The sequence below is a fragment of the Danio aesculapii genome, chromosome 20, assembly GCF_903798145.1.
Source record: "Danio aesculapii chromosome 20, fDanAes4.1, whole genome shotgun sequence".
NCBI classification, from domain to species: domain Eukaryota; kingdom Metazoa; phylum Chordata; class Actinopteri; order Cypriniformes; family Danionidae; genus Danio; species Danio aesculapii.
In genome coordinates, this window is record NC_079454.1 from 12,663,249 (window position 1) to 12,682,389 (window position 19,141).

The 19,141-nt window shown below is 35.5% G+C and overlaps 1 protein-coding gene across 1 annotated transcript in view; it reads right to left on the reverse strand.

Annotated features, from left to right (window-relative positions):
• Positions 1–3,353, reverse strand: part of cdh2 (cadherin 2, type 1, N-cadherin (neuronal)) — a 112,658-nt gene extending 109,305 nt beyond the window's left edge. Inside the window, exon 1 of the mRNA XM_056480938.1 lies at positions 3,128–3,353. Coding sequence (XP_056336913.1) covers positions 3,128–3,175 — 48 coding nt within the window. The 5' untranslated portion in view covers positions 3,176–3,353. The remainder of the gene's footprint in view (positions 1–3,127) is intronic.
• Between the last annotated feature and the right edge of the window lie 15,788 nt (positions 3,354–19,141).

Consider the following 19,141-nt stretch of genomic DNA (forward strand, 5'->3'; position numbering starts at 1 on the left):
GATTAATACACATCGCCCCTCAGCGCGGGCCAACCTACACCACGGCAAGAGCCAAATATCCCGAATCCCAAGAGGAATCGATGGACATAACGATCACGCTCTTTCACCATAAACAGAGGAAATGAGGCAGAACTCAGCTCAAGAAAAGCACCGTGATGAGCCTTTCCAGAGCCGCCAAGTCCATTGATCACACTCGAAATGAACTCTTTGAATTAGCTATGCTATTGTATTTTTCAACGATTACTCGCTAATTTGCAGCAGATCGGCGAAATTAAATAAGGTTCATTGCATGACGATTTGCTGGCTTGCTTCTGAATTATTCTTCCTTCAAGGATGGTGAGGGGTTTCTATCTCTGACCCCCTCCCCCTCCAGCACTGGGGCATCTGTTATTTTGAGGTGGGTGTAATTAGACTGATGAGGTCAGGAGGGCGAGACGTTAGAAAAGCAGAGCTGACCAGGCTACACATACTCTGCCTTCAATGGCATGGTCTGGTGGAGCACTTATCACGTAAAAACACAAACACACACTCCTGCAGCTGGCGTTACCACTCCGGCGACTAGTCACAAACCTTCTTTTATGGCTTACGTTTAAAACAGGCATGCACACCTAGCATTTGACACTCAGAACAAAGCCGTATTCATTCCTGGCTTGTCTTATTAGAAAATAAACGAGCAGCGTTGAGTCATTCTATTTTAATAGCATCATATTAGAGCAGGCAAATAGGTGAATTTGGCTTTTTAAGGATGCTTGAGAAGATCAAAGGTGATGTCCAACGTGAAGCAGCCTCTTTGTGTTGGAATAAGATCAGAGGCTTGGAGAAGACGGCTGGCTGTGTTTGTTAATGGCCCATAGTCATATTATCAAACATGTTAATTACTTGTTAGCTCGGTGGATGCTGACTTAATGCCCCACACACAACGAGCAATCAAACATTTGCTTTTGTGCTAACAAAGATCATCAACCGTGAGCTCAGTTGATCAGTTTTTCTGTTTCTGATGTCGTCATCCCCAACTGCCTTGCTGATGATATATCTGCAGAACGCCTATATAAAGCTACACTACAGGGGTGTGTTTGAAAATCTGACTTTAAACTGTCCTGTCAGCAATTGCTTAGCAATATGCTGCCTCTGCACATCCACACAGAGCGAATGATTCTAGATGGAGCTGCACCAGCGGCCCTGCTGACATGAAGAATCAGAGGCAGAAAGAGGCAGCAGATGCTGTAAAGCCAGTGGTGACCGTATAACCACAGTGTCACTCACTGTGGCTTTATAGTGTCTGATATTATTTACAATGATATCTGAGTACATAATTCAATATTAAGCATCTTTAAAAAGAAGGTTGCTTCAAAAAATTGTGATAAAACAAAGTGATTCTTTTAGATGATCAAAAATTTACATCATAACATGGTTTTTGACATCCTGGAAAGATATTCTTCATGCTTTAAACAAGAGAATCTGATGGATTCCACAGCACAGACCACTCAAAAATGATCATTCTTATGCAAGAAACCCTTTTTATTAATCACTTGGTATTTTATTAATGATTATACTTATTATATAGCGTACTTTTAATCCTTTTTTGTATGTTTTCTCTATTATATATTATTAGTCTTAAAATGCTTGATTATCAACAGCAATTCTATTTTATTCATTTTGTATTCATCTAATAACTTATTAAAATGAACTTTAGTCTAATTTATTTATTTTACCTATTAAGTGTGAACCCTTCTTCACTTCCATGCTGACGAGTTCAGTTTCTTGCACTGATGGTGTCATCTCTTGAAAATGTGCTATAACAAGGGATTTTTATATAATCAGACTCTAAGTACATTAAAACAGCATTCAATCAATTTCTAAACATACTTCCAGTAAGTCGGATTTTAACAAGCTCGTTACTTATCGGACGATTCTGGGTTCAATAAATCAGTGAACTGTTGGCGTGAGAACAATTCAGTCCATTTCGCTCAAACCGGATCAAAAAGATTCACTGGAAAGACTCGACTCAAAAGAACGACTCGTTCACCAACATTAGGCTGTGCATAATTGCTTTCAAAACAGCAACGTTTTGTTGAACATGTGGAAATGCATGAAATAGCCGTATAATGCGACAATGATGTTACATTTTTTTAAATCCTGCTGCAATAAGACATTTACGAGGTCAACACTGCAACTCCTACTGCAGACCACAAATACAATACAAACATTCAAAGCCCGTCCAAATGGCCGATGGCCAAATGTTAACTTTATTGCCATGCAAATTTTAAACATTTGGTTCCGTCATAACAACAATTTCCTCGCAATCTCTCATCTGAGGCTGATGGAAACATGGCATGACTGCTCCCTGCGTTCAGCTGTTAAATCTGCCGGACTCTGCATTTTCAGCAATTTAGAGAGCAGCAGACCCCAAAAATCCTGACAGCACGATTCATTTCTCCGCTCGCTGATTCGGGTCAGAGTGATTTGTCATATTTGGGTTACGCGCACAGAGCCGCTGCTGCCCGCCGTGAGATTTCAGCATTTGCACATCTAAAAGAGTCGGAGTCAGCGGAAAAGGACACTCGCCTCGCGGCCACCCCAATGAGCTCTTCATTAACTGATTATTGTTACATTTGTTTCATCAGTTGGAAAGGGACCATTGTGACCTAATCACCTCCCCGAGGGCAACTTTTCCATCTCGTGCCAAAAGAAGCGAGAGCGCATTTGAAAACCCGCATTCATCTGCGACTGGCTCCGGTTCAGCACGGGACGGTTTAAACGGGGCTGATGGTGCAATTTCCAACGGCTCCACAACATCAAATCCACCGCACAGAGAGTCTAAACCCTCTGGCGAATAAGAGTAAGAAAGTAAGACTCTCCAGAATTGCACACGAAGCAAATTAGATGCGACATGAAGTCTTTAACCCTTCGAGACGAACTGAAAACCGACAGGACCGAATTTGATCGCCCTATTTTAATATTCTGCCTATAGGCAAAAAGCATTCGTTTGTATCTTGACTAATAAACGCACACTGGGAATTGTTCGACAGTTTACAGAGGTCCAGAGTACATAAAACAGCAAATACAGACAAGCCAAACCCCAAACATAAAGCAGCGGCAGCATCGCTGCTCGGACCCTTCGTTTTACCTGCAGAGCGGCGAGAAGCCCCAGCATCACGCCTCCGGAACGGTACATCGTTTAAATTCCGTCCTGTATAAAGAAACCGATAGAGTTGACCGTTTTCCGCTAGGTTATAATGTTCCGTACGGTAGCGGCGGCATGTAGCGACAGAATCGTTCCTCCGTCTCTCTCTGGCACTGATCCGTGCTGCGTTCGGTCTGGTACTGACGCTCTGCTCGCTCTCGCTGTTCAAGGGCAGCGCCACGCTCTCAACGGCGCCCTCTAGCCGCGCCCGCTGGTACTGCGCTCAAGAAGGGGGCTCCTTTCCTTATGTCACCCCTTTCAGCCTCCGGAAGTCAGAGCGAAGAAGACACGACTCCGCCTTCTTCACTACAACAAAAGGAAGATCTTCTTTCTTTAACCCCACCCTGCCCCCGTAATGCCCACTAATCGGCAAGAGGGACTGAGAATTCCAGGATTTAAAGTGCAGGTCTCATGCTGGTGAGCTGCTTTGAAATTCAGATGCTGTGCTAGTAGTACTGAAAACATTGTTAACGAGCTCATGTAAGGGATAATATGCAGTCAGTGGGTCATCATTGCAGAATACATTCAGACGATTTGGACTTAGGCCCAAATATCAAACAAAAAAATGAAAAACTTAGTATTAAAACTAAGGCAAGTTTATTTATATAGCACATTTCACACACAGTGGCAATTCAAAGTGCTTGACATATTGACATCTACAGGAATAAAAGAGACAAGTATAGGAAAATTAAAAAAACAAATAATAAACATGATAAAAAAAAAAAAAAAAAAACGATTAAAATGTGTTAAAACAGGTTATAAAAAAACGAAAAAGAAGAGAAAAACATAATAGTGGGATCTGCCGGACGTAGCACAGTGCTCATTCAGTAAAGGCACAGCTAAACAGATGTGTTTTCTAAACGAACCCTGTTGTTATGAATATTATTTTTAAATACTCACTGAGGGAATAGTTTAGAACAGAGACATCCAAACTAGGTTGGCCCATGGTAACCTTTGATTTTGCCCGCCATATCCTATCTGAGAAGAGAGGGAGAATGATGGGAAGCAATGGAGCCAATGCCTTCAACAGAGATCATCATTTCTAATTTTAGCGTAACCTTTTTTTGTTTGTTTAATTGTTGAGATACAAAAAGCAAATTAAATGAAATGTTTCAATTAATGTACATGAATCAATAGAAAAAAAGGATCCTTGATGAGGAAATTGCTTGTATTAAATATATTCAGCATTGTGTAAAAAATGGGATTGTTTGTTTTTATTGTAAGAAGTTTATTATAAAATGCAGTTTGGTTTATTTAACTTCCTCCCACCACCCTTAATTAAGATTGTTTTTTTGCCCTTCATAAGAAAATGTTTAGGCACCCCTGGTTTAGAAATTAATATAGGAGGAAAAGCTAAAAAAGCACATCAGACAGTAAATATTGTTCACACAAAAACATTTACCCAAAAACAATGCCTATAAGATATCAGTATATCCAGGTCAAAGCATGATATCATTTAGTTTTTTTTATAAATGTGCTGCTGTTACCTTATCAAGCACTTTAAAGGCTTGAGTGTTTTGAAGTTGCGAGAATTCTGATGGGCTGATTCATCACCCAGAAAAAAATCTGAAGATATTCTAATGATAATGCTCCTCGGTTTTATTATTGTTTTCAATTAAAGAGATTAAAAATTAAATCTTGCTCTTAATTTACTCAAACCCAGGTCATCTCAGATGTAAGGGATTACAGGGGTTGGACAATAAAATGCCTGGTGTTAGACCACAATAATTCATTAGTATGGTGTCTATAAATACTCTATTGAGTTTGTTTTACAGTAGAACAGTAAAAAAATATTTTTAGCTGGATGTTTAGTTTCGGTCAAGGTAACTCAAGATAGAAATAGATTTTGTGGTGTCAGTTTGTGAAGGCAGCACAATAGCACATTGGTTAACAACACTTTCACCTCACAGTAAGAAGGTCACTGTTTCCGAGTCCCGGCTGGCACATTGATGTGTAGAGTTTGCATGTTCTCTTCGTGTCGGCGTGGGCTTCTTCCTGTTGCTTCAGTTTCCCTCACAGTCCAAAGACATGCAGTAGGTTTGAATTAAATAAAGTAAATTGGCCTGGGTGCTGGTTTGCGGCTGGAAGGGCATCTGCCGCATAAAATATGCCATAGTAATTGGTGGTTCATTCCCTTGTGACACCTGATAAATCAAGGACCAAGCTGAAAGAAAGTGACTGAGATTGTATATGAATTTACGTCCATGCATAAACCATTATGCTACTGCTAATAATTTTGTAATTAATGAAAAGTAAAACTATCTCAATTACATCTTGATCTGAATCTGGGATTGGATTAATTATTAATTAATTATTTATTTCTAATAATTTATTATTGATTAGAATTGGAAAAATTAACTGCCACTACTTTAAAATGATTATTAATTTATAGTTATTGTTAGTGCAAATTTGATTAATTCAATACAGAAATAGATTTTATTAATGACAGACTGACAAAGAAAGACAATTACATTTTAGTTTAAGTCACAATTTATGCTAATTACTCATATGCTTATTACCTGCCTGTTTGTTATAAAGTATGATCTGATTCTGCATCTAATCTACCCAAAAACCTTAACCCAACTTCTACCTTACTAACTATTAATAAGCAGCTAATCAGTAGTTTGTTAAGCAAGTAGTGTTAGTTATTGGTTTGTTAATAGCATGAATTGTGACTTAAAATAAAATGTTACCTGAAAGGCATGTTCTGATCTACTACAAGGTTGTTAATTATATAATTTTGCTGATCTGACTTTATTGAGCAGTTGTTTAACAGTTAATGCAATAAACAACACAACCCACTATGCAGAAAATTCCACAAATCAGACAACTGTAGTGAGGAAAGTTTGTTAAATTAAATTATTTTAGGTCTAAATTCATTTTCAGTCTTTTTCCTTCGACTAAGTCCCTTTATACATCAGCGGTTGCCACAGCGGTATGAACCACCAACTTATCCAGCATATGTTTTACACAGTGGATGCCCTTCCTGCTGCAACCCAGCACTGGGAAACATCCATACACACTCTTTCTCACCCACACACACACATACACACACACACACTATGGCCAATTTAGTTTATTCAATTCACCTATAGCGCATGTATTTGGACTGTGAGGGAAACCGGAACACCTAGAGGAAACCCACACGGACACGGGGAGAACATGCAAACTCCAAATGCCAACTGGTTCAGCCGGGACTCGAATCAGTGACCTTTTTTGCTGTGAGGCAACAGTGCTAACCACTGAGCCACTGTGTCGCCCTCTTTTCAGGTCTAAATGAATTAGTTAAATTATTTTAGGTCTCCCCACTCTCATGAAGCACCACAAATTACATAATAGAATCTGAAAATACATATTTTTGTGTACAGAATACACATTTCTCACCCGAAAACAAAATCCAATCCTTCTCCAAAATAGTTGTATTTTTCTCTGTTGTTTTTATTTAGAGTTTCTCACAGTGCTTCATAGAAATCTCTATTCAAGCACTGAAGTACACAGTCTTGCACTTTTGACTATTTGGCTTGATTTCATTTACTTCAATCCACCTCACACTGGCTTGGATCATGGTTCACAATGCATTAACCTATGTGTTTATTTATACAGGGTTTCACCAAGTCAAATTTAAGACCTTTTTAAGACCACGAAGAATGAAAATTCAGATTTATATTGGATTTTTTTAATGGCCAAGCAGAAAAAAAAATTTTCTTGCCCCATCAAAAAGTAATTCTAATTAGTTATTTCTTATACTTTATATTTCCTATTTTAAATAAACCGTCAAAACAAGCAGAACCTAACTGTGTACAAAAACTCTTTAAAAACTAAATGTATGCTCAACAGACTGTTCTAATATCAGTTACAGTAAATCTCAATAAACAAAGAGAACTCAAACCAGCTGTGTACTGTAAAATCCAGTAAGTTAAGGCAACTTAAACTATTTGAGAAAACCGATTGCTACACACCATTTGAGTTTAAAAACTGATCTATATGAGCACTGTGAACTTACTCCATTTAAGTTGAAGTAATGAGGTATTTAATTAACTCATTACCTTCAACACTGAGTTCAAAAATTTTTAAATGAGTAGAATTAACTTTCATTTCATTTTGAGATAACTAGAATCATTTCATTTGATAAAGTTAATTTTTTCCTCAAGGATTTTTTCCAGCTGTGGTGGCAGACTCTGTTGGGACTTTTACACAGATCTACCAACTACCTGTGGTGTTATTTCAATAACAAATGTGGTGAGCGCAGTATTAGAAGTCCAGAGCACATTCATGTCGAGCATGTGAATCTCTTTACTTGCGTGCCAATTTCCTCTGTTTGTGAATAAAAACTTCTTGCACACCCTCAAATAAACGCTGCTGAAGTGCGATTTAGTGTATTTACATAACAAGTATGTCTCCAAAATGTATTATATTTGCTAGGTCTATTTATGAATTTCTCCAATAGACCTACCAAGCGGCATTAATGTGTCCCGAAGTAAAGTGAAACGTAAACTGTGTTCAACTTAACTGAAAGCTTCGCTGTGTTTGCTAGCGTCACGCATCAAGTACCTGTCAGTCAGTGAGTCAGTCACCACCATGTCACCTTAAAGGGTTAACAAATGACGCACAACACTACTATGTTTACAGAAAAGGTTGCACTGTTATAATTCACTTACCTTTTAACCTGTTTTGGTGAGATAATATCCCGCTATTAAAAAAACAACAACGACTGAATGTTTTGAATGAGAAGTAATGTAGCAGTGGTGGGGTGAATTTTGGTGAATTGTTGAAGACCTACAAAGCAATATTTCAGTGAATTTAAGACTTTTTAAGGCCTAAAATTGTGTTTTTGAAACTTAAGGTATTTTAAACTGTTTTTAAGACCCTGAGGATACCCTGTTATATATTTATTTAATTCCTAATTCCTCAATGAGAAAAAAAAACATTGGCTGCTAAAAAGTGGGTGTGGCCTAATACACTCTAAAGCAGGGGTGGGCAAACTCGGTCCTGGAGGGCCGGTGTCCTGCACAGTTTAGCTCCAGCTCTGATCAAACACACCTGCTTATAGATAATTAGTGATCTTGCAGACATTGATTAGCATGTTCAGGTGTGTTTGATTAGAGTTGAAGCTAAACTGTGCAGGACACCGGCCCTCCAGGACCGAGTTTGCCCACCCCTGCTCTAAAGTAATCAACCTTGGCGTGAACAGTCAGTTAAACTGTCCTGCCATTAATTACAAATGTTTGATCACTGAACGACCAATCAGAATCATTGCCGCAGATCTTCATCATAAATTAAAACAAAGTAATTCTATATAGGCTAGTTTGGCTTTGGTTATGCCCAAAATCTCACGAGCATCAGATGGGGTAAAAATGATGCTCATCTTATGCGGTGCATCTTAAACAGTGTGAATTGACAATGTAAATGGATTTTATGACAGTGCTGAAACCTGATTAGGGAATTTGCTCAGGTGATGATGTCTTCTTCCACTGCTGTCTTCTCGTGGGCATGACTGCGTCTCTAGTCGTGACAGGCAGGGACAGGGACAGGCAAACTGGCACTCTGAGTGCCTGTGACAGCAGCGAATGTCTACGGAGCAGATGTCCTGTGCGCTCTGAGAGAGTCTCCGGTCATCAGCGCGCACCACCATCTGCTCATCATTACCGGCCCGGCCGAAGCACACACACACATACACACACACACACACACATACAGCGACCGTGGTGCCGGCGGTCTGTCTGTGTGACGTCAGAGAGGTCGGCCTTGACTGAGAGTTACAGAGATAAGCGATAAAGACAGGGGAACCAAAGGGGAACCTGCAGCAGCGCTAGCATAAATTATTAAAGGAATAGTTCACTGGAAATGAAAATTGCAGCATTTACTCATATGATTTTATATCCCCTGTAGAAGGTGAATTTTTTTAAAAGGAATAATTACTACATTTCACACATGTATGGGCATGTGATGTTTAAGTGTATTTTTATGCTACTTTTGGGTTGTTTTAGGCAGATCTGAAAGAGTGAAGATGTTCTGCTAAAACATTTTTCTGCCTTACACTATAGAAAGAAAATAAGACACACAGTTTAAGAATGACATGAGGGCGAGTAAAAGATGACAGAATTTTCAAACCGTGAATTTACAAAGTCTTTGTACAGTGGTGTTACCTGGGAATTTCATCACATTCGTATAAGTTTCATGATCTTGTATTTTGGCTCTGTTATTTTTCCAGCAGAAGTGGACAAGTGATGTCTTGTGTTCTCTATATAATGGAGGATAGTTCACTTAAAAACCCAAAAATGAAAACTGGCATTTGCTCATTCTCAGTTCCAAACCTTTTTGAGTTTCATTTCTTTTGATTTTTTCATTCCTGTTCTGATATTTTGATTCCTGGAAACCAATAGCCATTGACTTCCATTGTAAAAAAAAAGTACTGTACTTGAAGGGGATGATAACAAGGCTGTCATAACACTGTTATAATCATGACATGACACGTCATTAATATGAAGAAGATTGTATGCATGCTTTTGACAAGTGTCATTCACTCTGTTAAATCATTTTAGATGGAAAGATGACATTGTTTGAAATGTATTACAAATATATTGACAACCAAATGCATCATAACATGTAAGTGTCAACAAGAAGACAGAGAGTAAATTATGATAGATTTTTTTGGTGAGCTATCTCTTGGATATAACAATTGCAAACTGAAAAATGTATATCTGTGATATCACCTTCCTTCCATCTCATTAAGGTGCTGAAACTGCTTCAGGGAGTCTTTTAACATTCTGTCAGCTCATTACTTGACACTAGTTTATATCAAAAAGTTAGTAAGAAGTGCTCCTTTGCAAGATTCAGAATGTAAGAATGTAAGAACAAGCTGTCATTTATATAATGAGTGTGAATTTAAATTCAATTGGTATCAATCCACAGGATGTTGAATTGGAATTTGAATGGAAGTGACAAGAAGAGGGATTTTCCCTATTGTTATTCAAAGGATTGCAACACACTAACCAAACAAATAATTAAACCTTCACTTTACATATAATGCAAAAATATTCTATACTTGCAAAACACATCAAAACAGATTTCAATTTTGTAATACAGCTCCACTAAATCATTCATTCATTCATTCATTCATTCATTCATTCATTCATTCATTCATTCATTCATTCATTTTCTTTTCAGCTTAGTCCCTTTATTAGTCCCCCATACACACTCGCTCACAATCATACACTACGGACAATTTAGCCTACCCAATTCACCTGTACCGCATGTCTTTGGACTGTGGGGGAAACCGGAGCACCTGGAGGAAACCGACGCGAACGCAGGGAGAACATGCAAACTCCACACAGAAACACCAACTGACCCAGCCGAGGCTCGAACCAGCGACCTTCTTGCTGTGAGGCGACAGCACTACCAACTGTGCCACTGCGTCGCCAGCTCCACTAAATGTACACAATTTTAGATTTATATACAGAAATATGGATAGAAAATGTTTTAAAATGCTGTAATTTTAATATTAAAATTAAAGTGTTTTAATATATTTGTTTTTTTATGTCAATTTGACTACATTCTATTCTGTGTTTTTTGTTTATATATTCAAATACAAAGCAGTTTACCATTTTAGCATAGAACTACATTCACAAAATGTTTTTGCTCCTTGTTTAAACTACTTATTTAAAATGTGTTGAATTAACACAATTCTTGAGTCTTTTGGGACAACTTAGTTGTTTTATGTTAAATTCACGTAAATTTGTAAAAACAATTAAGTTAACTTAATTAGTTTTTTTATTACAACATAAGAGAAATGTGTGCAGCCCAGCATTTTTGAAAGTGTAGACAGTAATAATATAATAATAGATTAAATAAACTCTCAGAAAACCTTTCACTGGGGTGGTACCTTTTCAAAAGATACACTTTTGTACCTTATAGGGCCACGTGTGTACCTTAAAGCTACATATTAATAACTAAAAAGCTATTTAAAAGGTACAAAATTGTACTTTTAAGGTATCAGTGTGCACATTTAAGGTACAAAAGTGTACCTTTTGAAAAGGTACCATCCCAGGGACAGGTTTTGAACCTTTATTGCTGAGATTGTATATTTTTGCAACCCTTGTTGCCTTGATGTGTGGATTTTTGTTTTATTGCTGTTTAAAAGTGTATAACGATATTTCCATTTACTGCTATGACAGATTTTACTTTTCCAACCTAACTCTGACAAGCTAATTTTACAGTGTGTATGTGTTTGTATGTGTTTTTTGGTATCACTTTATTTTGATGGTCCATTTAAGTATTAGTAGACTGTCTGCTTAATATCGGTTGATACTGCTGCTATACAGATTAATTGACTATAATTGACAGATTAATTGACTATAAGAAAATTTGCAAGTACATGTCAACTTACACTAACCCTTACAACCTAACAGTCTGCTTATAATCTAATGAGAAGTAGTTGGCATGTAGATGCAATATAACTTTAATTCAACAACCGACCATCAAAAAAAGTGTGACCGTGTTTTTTTATTTATTTATTTTTTTAATTCATGGTCATTTAATTAAAAACTAAATGCATATAAATAAAATATGTTAAATATTATCATCTAGTTATATATTAGATTTAGGGATTCACGGTGACCCAGTGGTTAACACTGTCACCTCACAGCAAAAAGGGTGTTCAGCTGGCATTTCTGTGTGGAGTTTGCATGTTCTCCATGTGTTTACTCCAGTTTTTGCATGTGGTATAAGTTAATTGGAGGAACTAAATTGGTCATAGTATATGAGTGTGAATGTGAGTATGTTTCCCAGTACTGGGTTGTGGCTGGAAGGGCATTTGCAGTGTAAAACACATGCTGGAATAGTTGGCGGTTCATTCTGCTGTGGCGACCCTTGATAAATAAGGAACTAAGCCAAAAGAAAATGAATGAATGAATATTAGGTATATTGAGTTTATTCATAAAGTTTATTAGATAATGTATATAAAATGTCACACAAAAATTGAATACAAAATATTCACTGAATAAAGTTTACGTAGCTAAATCATTTTAATAGCATAAACCCATATCTTTATCTTTAGATACAAAAGTGCCATTCTGCCCTCTGTTTCTCCACCTCATTTCAAATTCCCAGCTTTAATTCAATTCTCAAGCTGTATATGCAGTTCTGCCTGTGCCTTACTCGATCGTTACGGTAATGGCAATTCATTGAGGTAGAGATGTTGATTGGGCCATTATGTAGGACTAATAACAGCGACTACTTAATAGTCACACATACTTAGCTGCCTAATGAGTAATTTGGGAACAGCTGACCAGCGAGGCCCTTTCAAAATCCACATGTAGACACACACACACCACATCTCCAGCAATGCTAAAAGCATTAGGTTCAGGGCAGAACATTACGGTCAGCTAGCTAACTAGCCATCGCTCCTCACGGGAGTCCGCCTTTCACTTGAGCTTCAGACTCCCTACAGACCCCAGAAATAATTTGTTTTCCTCCAGACTGCATTTCCCTTGCCCTGAACCATATTTCACCCAGACCATGTTTTTCATGCCCTGGTGTCCCTTTGAGTCATGATGGCGAATTGCAGCATCTGCTATATGAATAAAATGAAATTGTGAAAATATGACACTGTCCCATAAGGATATACTACAGTATATACATGGAGATTTACTAGCTGTTCTCTTTGAGTCAGAAGTATTTAGAGAACCATGCGTGGAAAATGAGGGAGACGTGCAGGAAACTGTAGCTCATTATTAATTTACTTCTCCGTGATTGGCTTTTGAATGGGGACGCAGAGTCTCATTGGTCCGCTGAGAGATGGATATGGAGGTTTCAGAGTACTTTAACAGTTATTAGGGTTGAAGGTTGCACTCAGAGCATTTTTTTGTGTGCATTATAAGAGCTTATGTGAGATGTTTTTCACATATTTTGGTTATTGTCTCATAGAGGACACTCTTAAAGAGACAATTCACCAAAATCAGTAAAAAAACATGTTTTGGGTCAAGTGATAAAAGAAATTAGGCCAAAATAATATGTAAGTAAATTTAATCAGTTATTTTTAATATATTTATTTATTAAATTTTTTTATTTATTTAATTTTAAGTGTGTCATTTTCTCTTTGTTTGAAACTGTTGGTAAAAAAATGTGTTTTGTTTTTGTATATTTTTATTCATTAATTTATTGAAAGTGCAAAGAGACCAACTTGATTTGCAACCTAATAAGAGGTGCATTAAAAGAATGAAGAGCTAAATATCCTTTGGCCTACTTTACTCACTGTGACTCTCTGATTGGTGGACTCTCGGTGTAGCATTGTGGGTAATGTAGTTTTCTGCAGAAATTGAGCTTTTAAACACGATTGTTTAAAAACCAAGTTGAATACATGCACTTAGACAGGTTCAAATAAACAAATACAGTCAATTTGCAGCCTTATAAGAAAGCCCATTGGTGACTCAACATGATTAACAGTAACAATTACAATGACAAAATGGCATCTGGCAAATGGAACATGACAAGTATGAATCATGAATGTGATTTTTTAAAATAGTATAGTTTTTTAATAGTTTTTAACTATTATTATAAAATATAAAGTGGATTCAGTGTATTTAAAAACAAAGATGTACATTAAAGACACATTTTTAAATGTTAATTATAAATACAATATATTCTTTTAACAGATACCTAAAACAAATAGTGAATAGAAATTTTTTAGGTAAAAGAACAACAACAGTGGTGACGCTGTAAAATTTTTATTTGTTCTCATTTAAAGTAAAAAAAAATGTCACAATCTGTCTGGCAAATGAAAAATGACAGCTTTGAATCATGACTTTCTATGTTTTTTAAAATAATCTTTAAAAAATATTAAAAATATATATTTAAAAATTACAAAAATATTTTATATTATATTAAAAAATAATAACACATAAATTACATAAATGTACTGTATTAAGTACAAACTAATTAAATTTAAATGTTTAAGGACATGATGGATATTGTAATCTTTAAACAAAGCTTTTCCTTCTAAAACGAAGCATTACATATTATAAAAGAACTACAAATGCATTCAAATCATAATAAACTTTTGTACACCATCATTTTATAAATCCATATGATGTGTATACCCTTAACATAAGACATTACTGTAATAAGGTTAAAAATGACATAAATATCAGTTTTTTTTCTTCAGTTGATTATATTAAGAATTTATAATTTTTTTGCTATACCAAGCTTTCTAAAATGTTGTTTAATTGTGCTAACGATACATTATTTAATGAAATATGTTCCAATTTGAATATTTTAGCAGAAAAATAGGAAAGTAGTCGATGAAGTGATGTTCAAAGACATTCTTTAATTTTTAGCACATATAAATATTTTTTTATGAATTTTTATGTATTTGTTGAGCATCACAGGTAATATATACAAATTCAACACAAATTCAAAACCAATTGTTCAAAAAAGTTTATATTTATAAAGCTTTATATATATATATATATATATATATATATATATATATATATATATATATATATATATATATATATAGTTTTTAATTTTTAAAAAAAACATTTTAAGGTCAAAATTATTAGCCCCTTTAAAGTATTTTTTCCGATAGTCTACAGAACAAACCATCATTATACAATGACTTGCCTAATTACCCTAACTTGCCTAGTAGATCTAACTAACCTTGTTAAGTGTTTAAATGTCACACAAGCTATATAGAAGTGTCTTGAAAAATATCTAGTCAAATATTATTTACTGTCATCATGGCAAAGATAAAATAAATCAGTTATTAGAAATGAGTTATTAAAACTATTATGTTTAGAAATGTGTTGACAAAATCTTCTCTCTATAACATAGAAATTGGGGAAAAAAATAAACAGGGGGGCTAAAAATTCTGACTTCAAGTATATAAATTGTGCAGTTGCCTCACAGCAAGAAGATCGCTGGTTTGAGCCTCGGCTGGGTCAGTTGGCATTTCTGTGTGGTGTTTGCTTGTTCTCCTCATGTTTGTGTGGGTTTTCTCCGGGTGCTCCGGTTTCCCCCACAAATCCAAAGACATGCGGTATAGGTGAATTAGGTAAACTAAATTGTCCATAATATATGTGTGTGAATGCGTGTGTGTGGGCATTTCCCAGTGATGGGTTGCAGCTGGAAGGGCACACACTGCTTAAAACATATACTAGATAAATTGGTGGTTCATTCCGCTGTGGCGAGCCCAGTTTAATAAAGGGTCTAAGCCGAAAAGAAAACGAATGAATGAAAAATAATAATACATAAATTACATAAATGTACTGTATTAGGTTCAAACAAATAAAATATCAATTTTAAGGACAGCGTTGAATATATTTTAATCTTTAAACAAAGCTTTTTCTCTTAAAATCTTAGCATTAAATTTTATAAAAGAACTACAAATGTATTCAATTAATTATAAACATTTGTAAACCATCATTTTATAAATTCATACCCTTAATATATAGCTCAAAACAAGGTGGCGCGTTGGCGCAATGGGTAGTGCTGTTGCCTCACAGCAGGAAGATCACTGGTTTGAACCTCGGCTGGGTCAGTTGGCATTTCTGTGTGGAGAAGTTTTGCATGTTCTCCCCGTCTTCGTGTGGGTTTCCTTTGTGTGTTCCGGTTTCCACAAGTTCAAAGAATTGGCTATATGTGAATTGGGTAAGCTAAATTGTCCATAGTGTATGTGTGTGAATGAGAGTGTATGGGTGTTTCCCAGTCATGGGTTAGAGCTGGCAGGGCATCTGCTGCGTAAAACATATGCTTGATAAGTTGGCGGTTCATTCCGCTGTGGCGATCCCTGATTAATAAAGGGACTTAGCCAAAATGAATGAATGAATATCAAAACAAACAAAACTAAAAATTCTGAACAATGTTTCTGCACACAGTAAAAGTCAGTGCATGTGGTATAAAACAAAACAACAACAGAATTTCTATATTTTTTCTGTTAACTGTCTCTTTAAGACTAAATGTGATTAAGGCGACATACGGTCATTGACTTCAGTTTGGTTCCCTATCTCTCTTTTTCTGCAGTGATTGTTCCCTGAGGGAGGTACGTTATGAGAAAGCTCTGATCCGATCTTCTGCTTATCCCATTAGCATGCCACCGTGTGTTTTCCAGAGACTTTCAGATGCTCTCTTGCATATGCACGTGTGTGTGTGTGTGTGTGCGTTGAGCTAAGTGGGGTCACATTCTCATACACTTCACTATGTGTGTCTAATAGTCTACAATGTAAATCAATCCAGTCCATTTTTCCATCAAAGCATCTCTCCTTTTTTCTTTTCACGGTCTCTTCTGGTTTGCTTCTGAGTTTCACCTTAGGCCTCAAAGCACAAGTAACTAGAAAAAGACAATCTACTTTGAAAGGCTCCATAGCAGTCTTCTTAAAGTCGCAGTCAAAACAAAAGTATTAAACCATATCCACTATAAAAAAACAAGAGTGGTGCTGCATGAATGCCTCTTGATATAAATGTCAAGCATCTCTTTCACAACAGGTTTATATTTATTCATAATAAAAACGTTTGTAAACCATCATTTTATAAATTCATATGTTGTGTACAGGGCTGCACAATATATTGCTTCAGCATTGATATCACAATATGCTCATTCGCAAAAGTCACATTGCAAAATATGCAGTCTAAGTTATAGTTGACCAGGAGCTACAGAATTGTATTCATTGGCTATGTTTACATGGGCATCAGTAATCGAATTATTAGCATTAATCTGAATAAGACAATACTATATGATTAAGTTGTTTACATGAGTTGCTTTTTGAATGTTTCTTTCATCATCCTGTTTTACATGTTGTAGCACATAATTCGATTAACGTCATTGCATCACCACACCATCCACATTTCCTCCAGAGTTTCGCGTAATTTTGAGTGTTTCACTGGATGATGACTTGAAATTATTAAATTAAATTATAAACTCCTATTGAACAGTTATTTTATAGTGCAATAACATTTCACAATTTACAATTTGTACTGTATTTTTGATGAAATAAATGCAGCGTTGGTGAGCAGGAGGAACTAATTTTATAACATTTAAAATCCTACTGACCCCAAACTTTTGACGAGTAGTGTATATATTGTAAAATTAAATCTAATCATGCACATTATGTATGAAAACATTTACAAAACATTTACAATTGAGGATAATAAAAGCTCTTCAAACCAAACTTTGACGAGAAAAGCAACAATACGCAGATGCAGTGACAAATCTCATTTAGTTTAGCAATGTGCTTTTACTTTTTTAATATAAAACAGACGAACAAGCAGGACAAACAGAGATAAATAATAATAAATAGGGACCGCTATTGTCGGAGGATTATGTGTTGACAAAACAGATGCGTCTTTAGCCGTTTCTTAAAAATGGCCAGAGACTCCAACTAGAGCTGGGCAAGTCATTCCCTCTATCCCTATCTAAAATGTGGTAAATCTTTGCGGCGTGGTGTCTGTAAGTGCTGCTGAACTGAAGATTTATGGTTCCAGTGCAGGATATATATATATATATTATTATTATTATTGGAAACCAGGTTTAAAAAATATGTATTTCAATTAAACTATAAAGGGTCAAATTGATAAAGTGCTACAAAATAAAAACTTAAAGGGGTAGTTCACCCTCCAAAAAAACCCAAATTACCTTACCTGGATTAAAACCTTTATGAGTTTCTTCTTCTGTTGAACACAATAGAAGATGTTTTGAAAATTGTTGGTTGATGGTACCCTATAGGAAATAAAAATACTATTGAAATTAAACAGTACAATCAACCAGCGTTATTCAAAATGACTGATTATGCAAAATAAAGAAACAAGTGAAGGGTGAGTAAATGTTGGCAGAGATATCATTTTTGAGCAAACAATCTTTTTAAAAGTGTATTTTCTTTAAATTTAATAGTAGTAATAATAATTCCTTACATTTATATAGTGCTTTTCGGGACACTCAAAGCGCTTTACACAAGCGCTTTTCCACCTGGATGACATTATATTTTTACTGTCTGATACCATAAGGAAATCTTTTTATCTCTTTCTGCTGCTTACTTTCTTTTTTGTATAAAGTCACCCATGTGAATAATAATAATAATAATAATAATAATAATAATAATAATAATAATAATATTCATTCATTCATTTTTCATCAGCTTAATCCCTTATTTATCAGGGGTCGCCACAGCAGAATGAACGACCAACTATTCCCGCATATGTTTTATGTAGCGGATGCTCTTCCAGCCACAACCCAGTACTGGAAAACACCCAAACACTCTCTCATTCACATTCACACTCATACACTATGGTCAATTTAGTTTATCCAACTTCTTGCTGTGAGGCAACAGTGCTAACTACTGAGCCACCATACCACCCCAATAATAATAATAATAATAATAATAATAATAATAATAATAATAATAATAATAATAATAATAATAATAATAATAATAATAATAATAAAGAAATTATTTTAGTTTAATACAGGCTATTATTAGCATTTCACACTTTTTATTTAGATTTATGAAAGTCCAAAATAGGCTAAAAATTACCTGTAAATGTTTTTCTTTACTTAAGAATGTTAAAATGAAATACATCTTCTTATATGATGATAATAATAACAGCAATGGCCTGCTAAATAAAGGCCTTTAAATTGAACTTGAAACTTTGAACACTAGAACTTGTAAAATAACTAGTTAAATTTCATGTAATCTCATAATGCCAAAAATATATAATAATAAAATAAAACATTAGTAGTTATTAAAATGATTATGTTTAAAGATGTGCTGGGAAAAAAAGTTCAAACAGAACCTGGGAAATATTTGAAAAAACGAATACAAAATTCTCAGGAGGAATTTACACAAAGTACATTATTTATTCTTCTTTACTCATCATTTTGCAGATGCAGTGTTTTTGTGTTATGCTGAAATACTACATCATCATATCTCCCCCAGCAATGTATATTTGAATGTGCCTGATGTAATA